Raw genomic sequence first — 21138 nt, forward strand, 5'->3', positions numbered from 1 at the left:
AGCACTTCTTAGAATTAACTTTTAGCAGAAATATTAAATAAATATAAAAATATTGATTCATTGCGACCTCCACAATTTCTGATGTAGAAAAAAGTGAATTAAATTTAGATATAACAGGGTTAGCAGAAGGAACGTAGTGTCAAAACACTCTCCACTTTACTATTATATAGGTTTTCTATTTAAAGACATGACAGAAAACATAATAATTATATTACCCTTAATGGGATTTGAAGCCCCAACCATCTAATGCTCCTCTTCCACCCTCGAACTTGAAGCGCACTGTCACAAAAAACATCCGTCATTACCTTTAATTGGTAGTAAATCCTGTCGCTTATGAAGAATGCAGGTAGCGGCCTAGCCAGCTATAAAAATTTGTTTGAATCTCTTATATAGGGTTCCACTTAACAAACGAATAAAAAACCATTGACTGAGCCCACTCGTGGTACTCGGCAAGTTGTGGGTTCGATATCCACTTGAGGAAATAAAATGTTTGTGTATATTTACATTTCCACGCTCTGGTAACGAGGCAAAGCACGGCGTTGAGTTCCACTACTCCAGAATTCGAAAGTGAGGAATGGAAGTGTTTAATGGGAACGAAGTGTATAACTAGGTTCCCAAGTAGTCTCTGCCTACTATTTGATATGTGCAGGTTTCGGATGAAGCTTAATAAGCTTATTTTTCTTTTATTTCTCACACTCTAAGTAAAGACCAAAAAAAAAGATCTTTTTGGCTGAAAAGCATGATTTAATTTTTTTTATACAATTTTTAAATATACCCACATACTTTGCCACAATCAATAATATTACAATATAATATAAATGTGTTGCATTGTTTACTACAGTACAATGCCATTATCTTCTTATCACCTATAAAGATGTTATTCGTATGATAATACTAAAGAATACGTAGGTATAAACAAAATTAAAATCCCTATAGAAATCGATATAATCCATAATGTTTAATTATTTGTTGTTATAATTAGCACACGCGGCTATCCGGCACAAACTTGACTAAGCTAACTTTTAAAAAGTATAATAGTATAATAGTATATATTCCTTACAAAACATCGAAACTACGACCTAAACAAAATTTTCCACAGAACCCATTGATTTAAACTGTCAATTTTTTTCTACAAAACCGCTCAACTTTATTAGTGGAAATAAAAATCCAAAATTGTTAAGTGACTTAACTCACTTTAGTGCCCCGGCCGTAACGTCGTCGGCTGTTAGCTTTTATTATTGTTTTATTATTATATTATTATACCCACAAATGCATTGATTTAGAGGGCGATTTATTATAGAAATAACAGTTATTACACATTATACAGGGGCGCAAAGTTGTTGATATAAGTTCGATACCCACTCGAGGAAATGATATATTAAATATTTTTATTCTTTCGCTCTTCTTTGAGTTCCACCAATAAACACGCAAAGCCTCCAGAATTTAACGGAAAAAGGAGAAGAATCTTAAGACTAGGTTCCCTCTCCTACCCTGTCAAGTGCCGGATACAGCGGGACGCTAAAAAAATTAAATATATAAAACTTATAAAAGTACTTTTCATTTCTAGAGTAACGTTCTCCTCAAGTAAATGTCGAAACAATCAACTAAACGTCTAAACGTCTTACTCAATAAATGGAATATCTAAAGCAAACATTTTTTTTAAATTTGAAACAATAGTTTCTGAGATTAGCAGGATCAACCAAACAAACTCTTGACATCCACAGTTACAAGTACCAATTCTTATGAAGATTTAGAGAAATATTTCTTGTTAGAAATTGTGAGTTTTAATTTCCTTTATGGTCAGCTTCAAATCTAATCGTCTCAAATATTAGTTATAAAGTCGTACTTATAAGAAATTGATAATTTTGAGACAGAATTTTTAGAAAAATATTTATTCTAAATCTAAAGGAATGAAGGACTTAGGAATGAGCTCTTTTTATTTCCTCGTTCTACCAAGACCTAAAAGTTCGGCGTTTGGTGTGAAGATGGAAGTGTTTTAACACTAGATTCTCTGTGTTCCCTGACTACCCCGCTATATGCGGGATACAGCGAAAAGTTAAAATAAAGAAAACTATCTAAACAATCTATTAAGCCGTGACAGTAGATAATCATTATCAATCAAAAATAACTAAAAACAACAAAACGGTTCTATAATACACAACACAATACACGTGCTCGAAAGAATCGTACATTACTCTTGCTCTACGATATATCAATCAAAAATATTCAACACACAAACAAAAATTAACTCTACCACATTACCATAAAGATAACTTTCATATGAACGAAAATTCGTAGCATATCATATTTTTCCTATACTTTTATAACCCAGTGAAATTGTATAGGTATACAATTGTAGATGCGCTTATAATGTTTTGGTGACATCTGAACTCGGCCGCGTGTGCCGTCCAGGTGGGCCGCAATAAAAATAGACTCAAAATCAATACAATGCTTTGCAAGATAGCTTTAGTTGAGTTTGTTTGAGTATCGATATTTTTAGGGAAAACAGTAAAAATAACTAACGTTTATAGTTAAATCAATATAGATTTATATTTTATTCTTGTTTAGCTTCATACTGTATTGGGTTTGTAGGTTGCAGGAGAGTAGGTGATGATAATCTACGGTTGAGCCACTCTTACTCACACACAACCCTCTTTTTTCAGACATTACGTGTTGAGTGGCGCTAATTAACATTATGAAAAATGTTGAATAATAAAGTTTGTCTTTTATTTTCACCCAATACCTGCATTTTCTGGAATAGTTATACTTCATGAATTCCACTTTCCTTAAACTTCTGTGGCAGAACAGAGCAGAACCAATCATACCTATAGCTGTCAATCATCAGGCATCTGGTGTTAAGACACTCTGTTCCTGACAAACAACCTCGAGTATTGAGTGAAGGAAATCAATTCTGTGCTTTGTCTTCTCTCTCTCTCTCTCATCCATTCCCCCGAGTGAGAATTGAATCCACAACCGTCTCTTTTTAAAGTTGGACGTTGCTCCGCTATAATACAATGGCCACTAAATATTATAAAATATTATAAAAATTATAAAACTATCGATATCGAGTACTCAAAATAAGCAAGCCCTACACCCCACGGGGCTGTCAGCCTCTTAAGTAATCGCCCATTGTATCAACTCGCCGTAGTCGACAGCTCAATTGTTACATTTAATTGTTTATTATACATTGCTTCTTGGTTTTTGAATAAGAAAAATATATTTTTTCCAGTCAACAAGTCCGTGCCTCAAAAAGTCCGTGAAATGTGGAGAAGGGAGTGTCTTTCTCTGAACACTAAGTTCCCTCCGCCTACCCTGCTGTGTGATTACGTGCAGCTTCGTCCGCCTGGTGAAATGGACATCACTAAATGTTATAGATATGACACATATTACTTTATGGAGAATGTTATAACTTATAACACCAAATAATAGATATTATATTCTTAGTTTAACTGCTTAGCTTAAAATCCGTTATTTAAAAATAAACATCTTAGAAACTACACAGGAAATATACATTTTCGTATTTTATTTTAGCACCCAATAGATCTACAAAGGCGTTTCAGGATACTCTACACGCTATATTATACTTAAAACAAGATTTCAACGCGTGAGAATCGAACCAACGACCATCACATCACAATACACCACCATACAGCTATAAAAAGCATAAAAGCTAACCAAATAACTTAAGCAATTAACGGCACAAGAGCCTTACAATCTATTGACAAAACTCAAATAAACATCCGAACGAAACGGTAGAAGCAATTAGGGCTCCTAAATCATAAATCGACTAGAATACATATACATACAATTAAGTAGCTTATTTAATCGTTATCTTTGTGTTATACCTGAAACTAACAAACGAAAATAGCTCTTAAACCATCAAAAATAAAGTTTATATTTGTGTAACTTTATGGAATTCACATTCTACCCTACGCTTAGACAAAGAGAATAACGGGGGTTAAAAATACGCAACCCCAATTAATTAAAGACAATTAGCCGCCCTTCCGCAACAAAAGGTAAAAACTCTAACCATTAATTACGGTCGCTCCGCGAATTTCACCCCTTTTGTTTTTCGAGAGGAATCCGTTTTGAGAATGAGATATGCTAGACTACGCATAGATGAGCTTGAGGTTAGAGTGATTTGTTTTAATACTAGCGACCCGCGCGGCTTCGTCCGCTTCAACTGCACTGAGGAAATGAAATATTAAATATTTTCATTTCCTTATTTTGGTATGAAGCAGGAGTGGAATTCCAAGCAGAACGTTGAATTCCGCCGCTCAACACGCACTCCTTCCAGCATACGGTGAACAGTGGGGAACGGAAGTGTCTTAATGGTTTCCTCTTGCGCAAGATATAGCGTGAAGCAAAAAAATTAATATTTCCATAACATGAGCCGTAGACGATCACGTGAAACATTTTTTTTTATTATTCATAACTCACATCGCAAATCTCTAAATAATTATTATAAAAACCCAAAAAATTGCGACTGACCTCGCATTCAACAGAACCTACTATCAACAATCCACAACACAATCCTGGGACACTATCACATCCACATACAGATAACGTCACTGCCATAATACGAGTAAATATGTAAAAAGTACCCTCATATCCTCAACAATGGCGAAAGCTTCCAATAATCCTCACGCATTACAACACTCCACAATTAATGATATAATCTCAACCTGTCATTACCACCTTAAAAGCCTGAACCAAACCTGATGAAACACACCTAAGTTGAGATTCCTATAACATTTTGTAATATACGAAAATCACCCTTATAGCATTTTAACTGAAAATACAAAATTGCTTACAATGTTATAGCATACAGGATATCTGTAAAAGCATATCAGCATAGATTAGGCTTGTCCATTAAATAACGCGATATCAATTACCGCTATCCCATCTAACATAATATAATTTATTATTGATAATTTGGACAGTGTCAAGTAAACCACCGAAATGTGCGCGTGCAAACTGAAGAAGTCATCGTTTTTCATAGATGACATATTAAGTGATAACAATAATAAGAAATTTGATAAGCCAAATGGACCTTTGGAGCGGGAATCTCAGTCTAGTAGCGAGAATATTACGGGTTCGAAACAAGAAGAATTTAGAACAAAATTTGAAGTTGTTACAGAAGTTGATAAAGAGCTGGAATTGGCTAAAATTAATGGAAGTCTAGATAGGAGGAATACTTATCCGTTATATCCTACACCGGTCAAAGCTAATTTTCCATGGCCTTACAGGGTTAAAGGATATCCGGTAGAAACGAGGAATCTCAGTTTCTATAGTGATCCTATGTTAAAATCTGATCATATATTAAGAAATCAACTTGCTGTAAACAGATTTGTGCCCACACCGTACTTGCGGCAGCCCTATGGGTTCGATAGAGGTAAGCGACAACATTCGCCCATTGAGGTTTCCGTACCAATTTCAGGATTATAGGTCCGCAAGAAGTACTATATAGGATTTGATTCCGCGGTGAATTTCATACAAATACGACTTAGAAATTTCTTTTTTCTGTGTTTTAAGAAACCATAGACCTAAATATGTGATATTAATATTAGCTCGATACCTTCACGCGCTCTTGTGATAGACGGAAAGACGGACAGCAAAGTGAGCCTATGAGGGTTCCGTTTTTACCTTTTGAGATAAGGAACCCTAAAAACAAAAAAAAAACTTATTTAAAAATTACTTTATCTAACATTTTCCTGTAAAAAAATAAGAATACAGCCGTATTTACGCGCCCAAATTAATTTGGGCTTAACGATGTTTAAAGTAAATTAATCACCAGATAATCCCGATAAGTTCGACCATTCAGCGTTATCGTTATCAGTGCAAATAAAAAAATAGCGTCTGTTTACGATCACAACACGATAACAGACAAAAAACGAAATCAATTAATACTATTTATCACTTCCCGTAACCAGATATACGAGTATTACTTATACTTGGTTTACATTAACATGGAAACCATTATTCCATTATATACAAAAAAAATTACCACTATCTTTTAACTGCGGCTTCGCCCGCGTGCTCAGGTGGAAATAAATAAGTTGTATTTTCTGATCGCAAAGGAATAAGGTAATACAATATAACCTTCCTTGGTTAATTACTATTTAATACAAATTTATTTTTTAATTGGAATCAGTAGTTCCAGAAACAAATATCCCGCATAGGAGGGTAATAGAGGGAACTTGGGGACCTAGAACTCGACTCGAAACCCTGTTCCCCATTTTCCACTGACATATTGAGACAATGCTTGTGGAGTGGCAGAGCGAGAAAATGCTAATAGTAAATATTTAATTGTCCTGAGTGGGAATGGAGCCCACAGCCGTCGCGCTTAACGTAGGAACACGCTTGTGCCCTTGTATCAGCTTAGCAACTACTATTTTATTGTACTAATTATAGATAAAGCCATCGATCCACACTAGGAAGGGATAATTATTTTTATTTCCCACTCTGACAAGACTAAGCTGGGCTGTGAATTCCGCCGTTCAAAACAAGTATTGTTTCTCTTTGCCCTAATAGATGACGGAATAATAAAGCTTAAAGTCAAATAAAACCAGTCAAGTGCGAGTCGCACCGAGGGAGGAACCAATCACAATCTGTACTATATAATGAAAATAATATGTTAGAGACGTGTAAACCTTCAAAAAATTATATCTATAGAACTTATTAAAAGTATATTACATTATACAAATAAAAAAAGAAAATCCTCTGAACTGATAATCGATAACAACTTTCGGCCATTCACATTATGTTTTAACAATAATAATTAAAAATAAAAAATAAAAAATAAAATAGCCTTTATTGCTGTTCTTTACAATTAATATATAACTTGCCTTTTCTACAAACTAAATTGATTTTTAATAATTAATATCAATATTTTTTCAATAATAATAATCTAATTAATTTTATTTGTTTGTTTTTTTTTTTTTTTTGTTTATTCATCGGCAACTAGATATTTGTGTGAAACAGCTTGTCTGTCGACAAAGGCCTCCTCTAAAGAGTTCCATATTTTCCTGTCTTTTGCTAGACGGGTCCATACTGGACCAGCTATTTTTTTGATGTCATCTTCCCATCTCTTTGGTTGTCTGCCTTTATTTCTTTTGCTGTTTCTTGGGTACCATTCGGTTACTAACTTAGTCCATTTTTCTTTACTTTCCCTTAACATATGTATGTGTCGAGTTATAAGTACATAACAATAATAATTATGTACTTATAACTCGACAAGAAATTCAAATTAATCGTAAAAAGTTATTAAAAAAATAAAACTTAGATAACATCCAAAAATCAATAATTATAGAAAATTGTATTTAACGAATATAATTATAAGAAATCTAACTTAGTGATAACTGATAAGAGATAAGATAACGGCAATATATTGAGTATTAAAAAAGCACATCGTTGTTTTAAATCTAAGTGTAATGTAATTGATAGTAAAGTAGGTACCTTACGGGGTCTTTGGAGTAAGAACCTACTCTGTGGACCTGTGGTGCTTCGATAGTTCTTAGCTTCATTCAGTATCTTGTACATAGCGGGTAGGCAAAGAACCTGAGAACTTAGTGTTTAGACACTCCGTTTCTGTATAGACACTTCCGTAGCCCACTTTCCGCCGTATGAGGGACGCGATTGCGTATTGACTAGTGGAACTCAACGCCGTACTTTGAGCAATTTCCTTTAATTGAAAAGTGAAGGTCCTTCTTATTATCTTTCGCTTTTTTTTGTGAAACCTAAAACAAATATACTATAACAATAACATTTTATAACATAATTTAACTAAAATTAAAAAAGCTTTTAAAAACCGGTTAGGTCCGAGTCAGACTCGCCCACCGAGATTTCCGTACTTCAGGATTGCTGTTAACAAACTTAAGTTTGCGGGTATATGCACTTATTTTGTATGGAATGAACTACCAATATAAGTTAATAATTTCACAACTGAAGGTCCACGGAAAATAGCCTATATGTTTTTATTATAACTGCTCGTATATAATGATTGCATTGACTTAGAAGTTTGATTGTTTCAGTGCTTTAAGAGACTGTAGACCTAAATATTTGATATTAATTTCAGTTCGATACCTCCACGTGATCTCGAAACAAATGGTTTTGACAGACAAACATACGACATAATTATAAGTATAGATATAGATATTTAAAAAAAAAAGCTTCACTCCCTACCCCTCATTGCAAGGTTGGCAGACCTCCCAATTTTCGAGTCATTGCATCTTGAGTGGCGGAAGAAGGTGGAAGTGAAATAATTTTAATAATAGTTTCGCTGAGTAAGAATCGTACCCCCAACAGTGACGTTCACAGCCAGGCGCTGTAGGTACCACTGCATCACAACGGCCTTATAAAAATATTAATACTTATAAAATATTTACAGATAAATATAACTATTTAAAAATACTCCGATAAGGAATTTAGTCCATCGTATTTAACGGTAATCGCCGAAATCAGGTAGTTTTACACATTATTAGATAACTTCACTCGGGCTTATGATAAATATACACTTGAAAGGATTTGGTAAAATAGCGCAAAATAAAAACACAATTTGGACAAACAAGCAAAATTTGATAGGCTGGATTATTTTTAGCTTCACGACGTATTCCGCATTTGGTACTGTAGGCAGAGGGAACCTGGAAATCTAGCGTCAAGACACTCCGTTCCCATTAAAACACTCCCGTTCCCTACGTTCCGCCGAATTCTGGAAGCATTGCGTGATGAATCAGAGAAGATAGGTTAAACTAATGGCAGGATAATTAGTAAATAAGTATTTTTTGTCAAATTCTGACTGTAATTTCAACGAGTGTTTCCGATTCCCTCTTGGGTGAATGATTTTTCTAGCATTGAGTTCCATTGCTTAATTTCTTGAAAATTGTAATTTCTTGAAAATTGGGCTCTATGTGGCTTGTCTCCGGCAAGAAAACTCTCTCTTCTCTGCTATATTCGGAGTATACTTAAAGCTGCAATTGTAATAAAAGTTCAAATCTTTAAAAAAAACTATATTAATTCTATATCGATACTTATAATAAAATCGTAATGGTTCGTTACATGGAAAATATACTCTTATACGAAAAATATTATTAATGATATTTAATGACGTAACAGAACCAAAAATAATGATTTTTAAAACTTTTGTCTGTTCGTCTGTGCATTTATATCTATATGCTAATCGCAGAAACGGCTTTACCGATTTAATAGCAGTTTTCACTATTGTATTTTGCCAAGCTTCTCTTAATATTTTATGTTACTTTTATTTCAAACGGCAAAATAAAAAAATATTTAATTTTATTTTTCAATATAGTTATATAGTATTGTTAATATGATATTAATATTATTATTAGAAAAAATGCTGAATAATGCTGATTGGTAAATTGATGATTGTAGTTCAAGCGGGCGAAGCCGCGAGCGGGTTGCTAGTACCGTATATAAGTAAATAGTGATTATTTCTAATCCTAATACAAAAAAAATATATATAATGATAACGAAATTAAAACTAGTTGATAATATATAAGCAATAAAACATAATGTTCAGTTATCTCTAGATTGTATCATCAATCATACACAGATAGCTATCGTATTTTACAATTAGGACATTTTAATATGTATCATTATTGTTCTGATAATAATATTTTTTTAATGTCACGCTGTGTCCCGCACACTGCAGGGTAGGCAGAGGGAATCTACTATTAAGACCTTCCATTCCCCATTTTCCGCCCAATTAATACCGCCACGACATGCCTGAGACGAAGAAAATAGAAATATTTTCGAGTAGGAATCGAATCCACAACATGTCACATTTACTGTCATAGTTAGTGCCCATGCGCCACTACTGGCCTCAATTATTTCAACGCGCTAATCTCAGGAACTACCGGTTCGAATTGAAACATTTTTTTTTGTTTAATTAATTTATAAAGGCTATATATTGCATAACGTTAATCAATCTGAAGTAATCCACTGTACCTGCGATCAGAGGAAAAAAATACCTGCCATACTCTCCATATGAAAGTTTACAACGCCCCACATTACGAAACGATTATTTAATGTGAATGTCCCCGTACGGTTAGGTTTCAATTAGGCTTTAATTAATTAAGATTACAATTTAAATTTTAAATTCCTATTCAATGTAAATTAGTTTTGATGTTCCTAACTGAAGGTATTTGCTATTTGCGGAAGGAACCTAATGTCAAGGTACCCCATTTCTAAGGCACCGCCTACTGTTCCAGACACTTTTTGTTCAACGGCGGAAACGAACGAAAATATTATATAATTAGCTCTTTTTTGAAATATTCGACTTTTAACCGTCTTTTTCCTTCCAGCACCCTCATGTTGTAACCCCTGGTGGGGAGTAGGAGGTAGAAGAAAAGGAGGGCAAGTAAGGTTCAGCGCAGCACAGACTGGTGCTCTGGAGCGTCGGTTCAGAGCCAGCAAGTACTTGAGTCCTGATGAGAGAAGAGTGTTGGCTGTATCGTTAAGATTAAGTGATAGACAGGTAAAATATCAAAATATATATTTTTTTAGCGTTGCGCTAAAACACAGAACGTCATAGTCTTAATTACCGATAATAATTAAGAACGGAATGTCCTACCAATTCCGTAAAGTACCTACTAAAAAAGTTTTAGTTCAAATTGATTATTCCTTACAGGTAAAAACGTGGTTCCAGAATCGTCGTGCCAAATGGAGAAGGACGACACCTGAATGCGCTGACGCGGGGAGTCCACCCACAGCTGAAGAGTCTGATGAAGAAGTCCAAATTGCTGACGAAGACTGATGGTCTCCTGGTTCATATCTTCATGTCGTACTAACGACTGACCCAAGGCAGAGAGATGTTACGGAGAAAAAAACGTTAGTTCTGTTTTCTGTTCAAGACGATGCGTGTTGGGAAAAGATACATGAAATAAATAAAGTATGTTTAATTGTATTAATGTGTATTATTTATTTTATTTATCAATTAAATTAAACAATATTTTTGAAGAAATGAAAATTAATTAAATAATAAGATCGACAGGGACCCTAAATTCTATAGTTATATCAATACGATTAATTGAGAAAAGACGTCAATGTAGAAATTATCATCAATTAATATGGCTTTTAGGTGATAGTGACTATCGTTGTTATAGATATCATGTTTTGGGTTGTATTAGTATAATTTTAAAGATAATTATTTAGATCACTATAGGTGCAGTGATAAAAGTGATGTTATGTGTAATAAGAAAAAAGTTTCAGGTTCGATTCTTCTATAAAGTAAATTTAAAATGTTACCAACAAAAGATACGTTATAGTTTATCAAAGATTTAGTTTTGATAAATTTGTCTAGCTGCCATATATTTTGAATTTTATATTCATGTTTGTATTTTGTAAAAATAGATATTACATAGAGGGTAAGACACTCCGTTCTCTATTTACCGCCGACTTCGGGAATCATTGCGAGTTGAGAGGCCGAACTCCACGCCTCGCTCTGTCTCGTCACCATAGCTTAGAATTCTTGCGGAAAACTAATATCTAAATCAAAATTATTTTACCATCAGTACAATGGGATGAGCATTTGACAAAAAATTGCAGTGTTAGATTTTAAGCTTACTTCAAAAGACAAGTGCTCAATTTAAAGAACCGAGGCTATTATAACATTCCTTTAAAAAACATACTGAATATACTTTTATTAAATATGTGAATCAATTTTACATTTTTAAATATAAATTATTATAAAAAAAGATACATTTAAAAATATAAAAAACCACTCTTCCGAGGGCGGGACAAGGGTCCAAGCCATCGGTGGCTAGGGCTCCAGAGAGAGGAACCGCCGCACAATACGTGCCGTCTCAAGTAACACTGCCTTCTGTATCCGGTTCTTGATCCAACAGCTAAGCGATAACCTCTTAAGGTGTTGGTCGAGGCTTTTCGCTATTAGACCGTTAACCGAAACCACTATCGGCACAATGATAGTCGCATTGACATCCCATATGGCGGTAATCTCATGGGCTAGGTCCAAATATTTAGATTGTAAAAAACATTATTATTACATTTGTCCATTATGGAGAAACTAGGTTGCAGTCTACTAGGTGGCGGAACCCAACACCGATCTTTATCTAAAAAAAACAGAATAATTTATATATCCAATATACTTTAATGTAAACATTAGACTGACTGGAATTCGAACCCAGAACCATACAAGTCATGCGTCATATATGCCATACAAACAATGATGACAACGTTGAAAAATTATATGAAAAGTCAAGATTTTAAAATTTTTGTATTTGAGGTTTTGCTCATCAAAAAATTTCTAAGTGAACCACAATAACAAATTGAAAAATAACAATTCGGTCTTTTTAAATGCTTAAATGTAGATAACAAAATAACACAAAAAGATTATATAAAAAATAGTAACAAAATCTAAAACACTATTTTATTTACAATACATTCTTTTTTAAAAATATTTTTATCATAAATATTCACAGTATCTATTTAATGTGTTACTTTATATGTAGATAATATATATTTTCGATAAAATATAACAATTTTCTTAATAAATAACAAATAACGGTTACACATCCCATGTGTAGTTGAAAAATAAAACAATACATAAAATACTTTTATTATAATAAAGACAGTGCAAGAAATAAACATTAAAATAAAATTGTAGGGTATTTTTTTTATTTAACTGGACATGTATTTAATTGTTAAATGTAGTTGTAATATAACAAAAAAATACCTAAAAAGGTTAATTTTAAATATATACAGGGTGGAAGAGGCAGCGCTTCTTTTACTGAAACTGCATATAGGGTAAAATATTTCAAACTCAATATTAAAAAAAATAATCAAGGTACCTCAACGGTTTGGACGTAGGATTTTTTTTTCATTTCACGATTTTTATCCATACCTGTATTTCGTGTGACGCACACATACGTATGCGACGTTGCCGCTTTGACAGGTAAGTGTGTGCGTGTTTATGTTATACTTTACAAATGGCGTTTTATTTTAAAACGATAATTTTATTATTTATTTTGTTTGAAAAAATAACTTTTCAATTTTTGGGAATTTTTTTTTTTCCGAATTATTAGTATTTAGGCTTTTATAGAGTAGTTAAAACTGTGGTTTCATTTAAAGTGGTGCTGACAATTCCTCCCTGTATAATATTATTTTTATATTAAAATACTATTATAAACCACACTGAAATTTTGAATTTTATAAAACAATGCAGACAATCAAATGTAGTAGGTTAAAGTTTGGCTTATATTCTTCATATTAAATAATTTTCGTAAAAATATTTTCAGTATATTTTTATGTATATAATATGTTCAGATAACTTGCAATGTCTTCATGAAATAAACAAAGATTTGTTTATAATAAAATGAAATATACTTAAATATTCTTACAAAAGAAATTATTTTATTCTTCATAAATAACTTGTATGATATAATTCTTTTTGTAGTCCATTTTGGTCATTAGGCCATTATAATTCATTTTAGATTCACGCTGTATTCCTCACATAAAGTAAATTTCAAAGTATTTTTTCAGACATTTTCTTGTCTTCAGAGTGAAAACAATTAATTTCTCCAAGTGGAACTCAAACTCATAACCATCATTTTTATCCTAAACTGTGTCAGGTTGCAACATCATGGTTTCAAAAATTTTACTATTGATTGTGATTATAAAAAAATATAAGGGAAATGAACCTACATATGTTCAAATATATAAAAAAAAGTACTTATTATTTTAATAACTTATGGTGGACGGAATTACTTCATATGACGTTTATACATTGATTGATCTACTACAAAATTTTTTAACATTATTTAAATATTTATTTTTGTTATTTCAGTTGTTCCTTATTAAAAACAAGAAATATATCACTTAATTAATTAAAAAAATCAAATACATTTTGTAAATTGTTGTATAATGAAAAACTACTCAACAGCCAAAATAAAGTATATATTGTGATTACTCAATTTTTTTAAATATTATTACTATTATTTATGAAAAATGCACTGTGTTAATCAGACCAAAATGAACTACAAAAGCAACCTCCTTAATAAATTATACATAATAACAATTAACAAGTAAAAAAAACCCACATAAATAGAACAAGTTCCACACAAAAATAACTTTTTTTAAATTAATTAACATTATTCAGCTTTCCTATAACCACCTCGCGCCCTCCACGCCTTTAACAAATTGTATGAGAAGTACAATTGAAAGAAATGCACTTGAGATGCGAGTAGGACAAATGCATACCATAAAAGTCCATAGGGATAGCCCTGGAATAAATAAAAATTATATTACTATTAATGATCCAAATATGGCCTTAGCCTTTATCTTTAAGTCATCATGTTGCAGGGGAAAAATCTTAAGTTATAAAGATGTATCAATGGTTGAATGATTCAGGGTTTAACCCACAACTATTTCCATCTACAATCAGACAAAAATAATATAACCCAACATTAGCTTTTGCCTTATCACAGAGAGAAATTAAAAAAATAACAGATAATATTACATACCTGCCACAACTGTATATCCTCATAATCATCCTCGTCTTCATCAAATGTCAAATACTGATACACATCTCCACAGTAATATATAACACAGTATAACAATGGACCCATGCCTAATGCAGTGATACCGTACATGTATTGACGTAAGAACTTTATGTTGTTACGTTTGATCGCTGACAAGCCGAGGAATGATAGCAGGAGGGATAAGCACCATATGTACTCCCACCAAAGTGGCTAAAAATAAAGACCAATTTAAGCACTTAATATTATATTACTATATACTAAGAAAATTAATATTACATTACTATATACTAAGAAAATTAATATTACATTACTATATACTAAGGAACCAAATGTGGTTTTGTCCCTTTAAACTTATTGATAAATTATTCAAAATCTCAAGTGTGTTATTCTGATGTATAAGATATGTTAGTGGAATAAATATGCATCCTTGCCAATTTACACATTTATAATGTTAGTAAGTTGTAATTAATATGTTATATCATATAAAATAAGGAGCCGTCAATATAATATATTAACTTACTTGTGGTATTTGCATCTCTTCTATTTCTAATATAAATACATCAAGTTTGTCCAATATGTCGGCTGAGAGTTTAGCCAGCATACCCAGAAACAGCATGTGATGGAAGAACACACAATATTTAAGACGAGATTTGTTCAGTGCACTGAAATACATTATAAAAACATGATTTCAATAAGTTCATAATAAAAGCTGTTTGCTTTAAGCCTTATAGCTTATACTTTTTAAATTCCAAAGTAATCTACTTTAATATTGTCTGTTTTATTGCTTTGATTTTTGCTTAGAATTAAGATTATCTTGTAGAATGTAGACATAGTAAATATAAGAACAAGCACATTCAAATAATACAATTCAAATAAATGGCGCCAAATTGTCCTCGACCAAGCTTTTGTCTAAAAATAATTTGACGGAACTTGACGAAATGTCGTGTGTCACATTCTCGCTGAACATAGCTCTGGCCAGCAGCTCATCACGCTTAAAAATACTTCTAAATCTCACCTTATTTGATAATGGGCTGCGATTTTCTCCCTATGCTCATAATCTGCACCATTTGTGCCTGTCACCATAATACCGCCTCTTGAAGCCATTTTTTAAATTAATGTTAGGCTTTTAATATTATAAAATAAATCTTGTAAGCTCTACAAGTGGTGTGGGTTCATAAATATGTATAATCTGTTTATATTTAATAATTTCTTATGTATTAACACTTTCACATCTGCGAATAGGCCCGAGCTGGCGAACTGACATGCCAAAAATGCCAACGTTCCAAGGTTGACATTTTACATTTAACGTTCAGAAATTTTATTCACATCATATAATAAGTTTTAAGCAAATAAATTACAAGACAAAATAAAATTTTAATAAATAAAAAAAATATTATATCTTTCAATAAATTAAACCGTTGACGCATTTATATAATTGTACACTATTCAAAGACAAAATATAAACAATACCACTCAAATAAAATTATTCAAGAATTTACATAATACCACACAAACATTTATAAAATTATAAATCTTCACACAATTTGTTTGTTATATTAAATTATTGCCTTTAATATTTATTATAAACAAAGTTGTTATTCGTTATACAATTCGCCACTAGATGGCGATTCATTAACTATTAATTAAAGGTTAAGTATAAAGAACTATTAAGTTTTATCCTTATTTCTTTTCATTATATACATTTATATAATATTCTAATTGCTTAAAGTGTTATCTGTGTGTTGATTTTTTGTCCTTATGTCTGTTTATACAGGTACATCTGCTGAACTACTGGGCAGATTTGCATGATTTTTTTTTGATATACAAATGAATATTAAGCCTGAGCAGGATCTAGCCAAGTGGCTATATATAATAATTGATTTTGAGAAATTGCAAATCCTACGTAGATTGTAACGGCCCAATTTAAATATGAAAAATGATGAAATGCCTCGTTCCGCCCGCCTTGGCGTTGAGATCCGCCACTCAACTAGAATCGGAAGAATTCGGCATAAAGTGGGGAACGGAGTGTCTTAACAATATGTTCCCTCTGCCTATCCACGATACAGCGTGTAGCTAGAAAAATATCCCGATATCTACTTTTAAAATAACCAGAAAAATATAAATAATATTGTCTGCAAATATGCTAGAATATAAAACTAATATGCCATGAAAATACAAAAAATGTGCATTCAAGTGAAAGCTCCACGTGTCAAACACATAAATACACTAGAATTCATTAATGGAATGATCGGGTCGCATAAAAATGTTCACGCTTGAAATCCTACATTCATTGGCTTGCCAAATTGGAAGAACGATAACGATTTTAATTGTTTCATACATGTTTTATAAACAAGTGGCTTATTGATTGAAACTTCAGCCTGTGTTTTGATTCAGTAGGAACACCATCGACGTCTATATAATAGTTGTACGGAAAAATATTATACTTCATTCAGTTTCAAAGTTTTATAAAGAATCATGAAGATCGTTTTTATCGTCGCGATATTCGCTTTTGTGGCTGTTCAGGTAATTTTTAAACTTGGCCTTATATAACTTAGGAAATGAGAAAAAAAGTAGTGAGATATTTATAGTTATATTAAGTTTTACCAATTACGAGTGCATATGATGGTGTGGCATGTTCGAATAGAATCGGATGTGTAATCAAAATATCTATAGAAAAGTATGAATTAAAATTCCACCATCTACTTGATACGGAACATCTGTAAAATGGACGAAAAATGACAAATTAAGTGTTGTGTCATTATAGCCAACTGTCGACCCAAACGTAGTTTCGTCCGCTCAAAATTTTTTTTACAGTACCTATAGCCAAATTACAAAAAATCTTCACATACCTAAATTATAGACAATATATTACTCTGATGGATAAGCTAAGTTTCATTTAAATCTGTTAAGTAGTTTTTGCATGAGAGTCAAACAACATCCTCACAAACTTTCACATTTATAATGTTAGTGTAACTTACAGTTAATAATAGGTATTAATATTTAAATATTGACGATATTTTTATTTTTACAGTTTTTTTTAAATTGATTTATGAGTATGTATGAGTGAATCTAGCGATATACCTAAGGAAATATCAGATCTCTCTACATTTCCCATTCTTTTTTCAAGGATATTGTTAGTAAATGGGTGGCGAAAGCGAAATTTAAATTCATTTTTCATGGGGACAGTCCCCATTCCTGTACCTGATCTTACCCTTAAATATTGAAAGACAACGTTGAAAGATTTTTTTAAATAAAATAATATTTAAAAAAATACATTTCAATGAACGAATCTACCATATAAATATTAGAAAAATTTAGAAACCTATATACATTTATGTCTTATAGTTTAGCCACTCAAAACCAACCCCAGATGATGACAACAAGGATGCGGGTGGAGACCATGTTGGTGTAGATGCGGGTCAGCCAGCAGAGGAGGTAATACTGAAGATATTTCAATATCTTCATCATAGTCATCATAATTACCATTTAGTTACGAGTTACGATAATCTGTTTTCATCTAGAGAGTTGGGGAAATTCCTTTCCCCATTTTTTTAAGCCTCTTAATGGGAACGGAATGTCTTAACACTAGGTCCCCAGATTCCCCTCTACCTACTCTGCTATATGCTAGTAAGAGAAAGACAAAACAGACTAAGTTATTTCATTTAAGAAAATTAGAAATGCTAGCTGCATCTTCACTGTGAGGAGCTTGATGATCTTTCCAAGAACAACTTTACATATAATACCTGCTCTAGCAATCATAATCTATTTCTGAATCTGCGCCTTTATACAGAGGCACGATGATTGCACCTCGCTTATCTGCTGGGATCATCCATGTTTTTCAGCACAAATTGCACAAAAACCAAAACCAAGTCCCAGACGCCTGGCCCACCATATTTGATTAATCACATCCATATCTAATATTTCATTCTGTTCTATCCCTCCTCTTATATTCCACATATAGCCTCCCACACACGACACTGGATTAAGCAATGTACCATTTTATATTTATTGATAAAAATTACCGATAATCATTAGCAAAAAAGAGGGAAAAAAGTTCGGAGGTAAGTATATCTCATAAATCTGCCATTCAACTATTATGATAATTGAAAAGCAATAAGAGTTTCATAAACTGTTTGTTTGCTGATTGCAAACACAAAAACATAAAAATCTTACAGAATTCGTTTTTATATAATACGAGTAAAAAAAATATAATTTTGATTAGAAAAACGTACCGTGGAAAAGCGCAGTTATATCAAATGCATTAGCCGCGGTAGCCAAGTTTAGTAATTAGAGAAATTTCAATATTGTTTATGTTTTTATTAACTTCAGACCGTTAAATACTCAAACGGCGTAGTTGTATTGATTACATTCCTAACTTGAATTTGTTCCATAAATGTTAAATTACCTTGCTTATAATAACGAGAAAGGGGTGCTGGGTTTAAAAACAATATATTCACAAAACTCTGGGGTCAACGCTCTTTTAGAAAATTGTTTTACTTGTATCGCCTACTCCTGTAGTTTGATAAATAGCAGTAGGCAGTACACATAGGAATGATAACAGAGAAAAAACTCGAATTCTATTTCTATTTAAAGATGGTTGGATGATACCTGCTTCGCGCCGTCGACTGTCTGTGATATAATATATAAGGACATAATCCAAAGGGTCCTCATTTTACGTGACCTTTAAACCTGGGTCAACCCAGCCTATACCACTCACTCTTTCTTCATAAATCTTTTTTGTCAATCATTCTTGACCCATTCTCTCAATATGCACCAAACCACCTATGCAATTTTTTTCCGACTGCTAAGTAAGGATTATTTTCCATTCTCGTTATAATATCCCCGCTAATACATATAATTCTGTGTTACTTTTCATTTCGAATGTGGTCAGCTAAACTGACTCTACATATATTTTATTCTGCTTCTGAAATACGTTACGTTTACGTTACTACGTTTTGCTGAGCTACCAGCACTGCATGGTCACATGGTGGTTCAGATATGCTGATGTTTTGCCGTCTCATCAATGCAGCTAAGGCACTGTTGATTCTATTAGCCGCGGCAATACTCCTTTTTAAATTAATTTAGTATCTTTCGTCACTGCTAAGCTTATGTATCTTCCAGATATTGTTTTTGTTACTTCTTGTTTTTAATCACTCCGTTCCCACATTTTGAATATTTAGAAGTATTCCGTAGTAGTTGGCAGATCAAACCAACTCAACGTATCATTTTAACCAGAATGTTAAAATAAAAATAGTATATATACATAATATATATGAGGTCATCGTGGCGTAACTGCACAACGACGAGAGTGTAAACGCTACGGTTACGGGTTCGATTCCCACTCGGGGGAAAAAAATAATTAATTTCCTCGCTCTGATACAAAGGCGACGGCAACATGACGGCATTTTCATTCATTAAGAATTGCATAAATTTTGACATATTTTATAGGTAAAAGCCGCACCAAGTGAAGCAGCTTCGGCTGTCCCCGTCGACGACGCCGTACGCGCTGAGGACAAGAAAGCGTAGATAAAAGAAATATGAAATATATATTGATACACTGATTGTAGAATAACTATGTAACGTTTATAATTATAATATATTGTCTTTTAAAATATACTTAATCACAAATGTTGTTTTATTGTAAAATACCCAAAAACCCCATATTAGTTTCTTGAAAAGTTAAATATTAAAGTTTGTGTTATATATTAGAGTAGGCTTGCGTTTGACCCCATCAAGCCTGATGTTAAGGGTTGATGCAGTGACGCTTGTCTAGAAAATATCTGTTCACTCTAAATTTGAAGTCTCTCCATACATTTCACTCACATTCCATTGTCTCTCTGTGCGAATGAATGTAGACTTAACACATTTTGTATGTCCGGTAAGAAAAACTACCATAATACGGACGGCGTGAGGTTTGATAGTGAAATGGGGCAGACGGAACTAAATTGTGCAATTCGAGGGCACACTCTCCAAAATTTGTAATGACTTATCTGCTGCAGTGTTTCCTGGTCGATACAATTCTGGGAACCTTCAAAAAGCACGTCTGACCTCACCTTAAAGGCAACACAGTTCTAGCTCCTCGGATGTCATCGGGTTTCTGACGGTGCCCACTTACCATCAGGAAAGCCATACGCTCGTTCATCTTTGCAGTGAGGTAACTCCACTCTATTGGCTCAACAGCTAAGTATCGACGACAGTTTCGTATTTGATTAATTTTCTGGCACGTCTGCCAATCATCTTCAAAACCTGGTAATTGTATCGTCCCATAAGTGGGAGCGGTATTCAATAGCATTCCAGCTAAAGTTCCTAACATTTCTCTTAATTTACGTAAACTAAACAGTAGGTAGGTAAACACAACATATAAATGTAAAATAATTATTAATGAAGTTTGATAGTAAAATTGACCGCGACATTGAGTGAAAGTCAAAGGCAAAATCTAAGTATTTGAATTTGAACTTGTACGCATAGTACACTCAGGAAGAAAATAGTGAAAATTAGAAAACAATCCTAAAATCAAATCTGTACCATCTACAGTTATCTTCACCGGCGGCCACGACTCGTTGACCGTACTTTACTATAAATTTCATAGTAAAGTGCGCGATAATTTCAATTAATGAAA

At 32.8% G+C, this 21138-nt stretch overlaps 3 protein-coding genes across 3 annotated transcripts; 2 read left to right on the forward strand and 1 right to left on the reverse strand.

Moving 5' to 3' along the window:
- The first annotated feature begins 4934 nt into the window (after positions 1-4934).
- On the forward strand, positions 4935-10927 carry HHEX (Hematopoietically expressed homeobox). The gene is made up of 3 exons (XM_085190342.1): positions 4935-5395; positions 10326-10498; positions 10652-10927. The coding sequence occupies exons 1-3, from the start codon at positions 4963-4965 to the stop codon at positions 10775-10777; spliced, it is 732 nt and encodes a 243-aa protein (XP_085046468.1). The 5' UTR covers positions 4935-4962; the 3' UTR covers positions 10778-10927.
- A 1183-nt stretch (positions 10928-12110) lies between these two features.
- On the reverse strand, positions 12111-15778 carry jagn (jagunal). Its single transcript, XM_085190343.1, has 4 exons — positions 15535-15778; positions 15040-15181; positions 14502-14729; positions 12111-14261 (listed from the first exon to the last, which is right to left on the reverse strand). Exons 1-4 carry the CDS (start codon positions 15621-15623, stop codon positions 14130-14132), a joined length of 591 nt encoding a protein of 196 aa, XP_085046469.1. The 5' UTR covers positions 15624-15778; the 3' UTR covers positions 12111-14129.
- Positions 15779-16200: 422 nt separating this feature from the next.
- LOC146536086 (uncharacterized) lies at positions 16201-20141 on the forward strand. Its single transcript, XM_085190276.1, has 3 exons — positions 16201-17042; positions 17865-17954; positions 19968-20141. Exons 1-3 carry the CDS (start codon positions 16995-16997, stop codon positions 20043-20045), a joined length of 216 nt encoding a protein of 71 aa, XP_085046402.1. The 5' UTR covers positions 16201-16994; the 3' UTR covers positions 20046-20141.
- Positions 20142-21138: the final 997 nt, after the last annotated feature.

Source organism: Heliconius melpomene, chromosome 9, assembly GCF_056956725.1.
Source record: "Heliconius melpomene rosina isolate 202511_hmr_F chromosome 9, ASM5695672v1, whole genome shotgun sequence".
Taxonomy (NCBI): Eukaryota; Metazoa; Arthropoda; class Insecta; order Lepidoptera; family Nymphalidae; genus Heliconius; species Heliconius melpomene.

Excerpts from the sequence above, each read along its gene's own strand:
- HHEX (XM_085190342.1), top strand. The coding sequence starts at position 4,963 with ATGTGCGCGTGCAAACTGAAGAAGTCATCGTTTTTCATAGATGACATA. Across the intron at positions 5,396-10,325 it reads GCCCTATGGGTTCGATAGAG|CACCCTCATGTTGTAACCCC; the intron begins GTAAGCGACAAC and ends TTTTCCTTCCAG. Across the intron at positions 10,499-10,651 it reads TAAGATTAAGTGATAGACAG|GTAAAAACGTGGTTCCAGAA; the intron begins GTAAAATATCAA and ends TATTCCTTACAG.
- jagn (XM_085190343.1), bottom strand. The coding sequence starts at position 15,623 with ATGGCTTCAAGAGGCGGTATTATGGTGACAGGCACAAATGGTGCAGAT. Across the intron at positions 14,730-15,039 it reads AAGAGATGCAAATACCACAA|CCACTTTGGTGGGAGTACAT; the intron begins GTAAGTTAATAT and ends CTTTATTTTTAG. Across the intron at positions 14,262-14,501 it reads AGGATATACAGTTGTGGCAG|GGCTATCCCTATGGACTTTT; the intron begins GTATGTAATATT and ends TATTTATTCCAG.
- LOC146536086 (XM_085190276.1), top strand. The coding sequence starts at position 16,995 with ATGAAGATCGTTTTTATCGTCGCGATATTCGCTTTTGTGGCTGTTCAG. Across the intron at positions 17,043-17,864 it reads TCGCTTTTGTGGCTGTTCAG|TTTAGCCACTCAAAACCAAC; the intron begins GTAATTTTTAAA and ends TATGTCTTATAG. Across the intron at positions 17,955-19,967 it reads CGGGTCAGCCAGCAGAGGAG|GTAAAAGCCGCACCAAGTGA; the intron begins GTAATACTGAAG and ends CATATTTTATAG.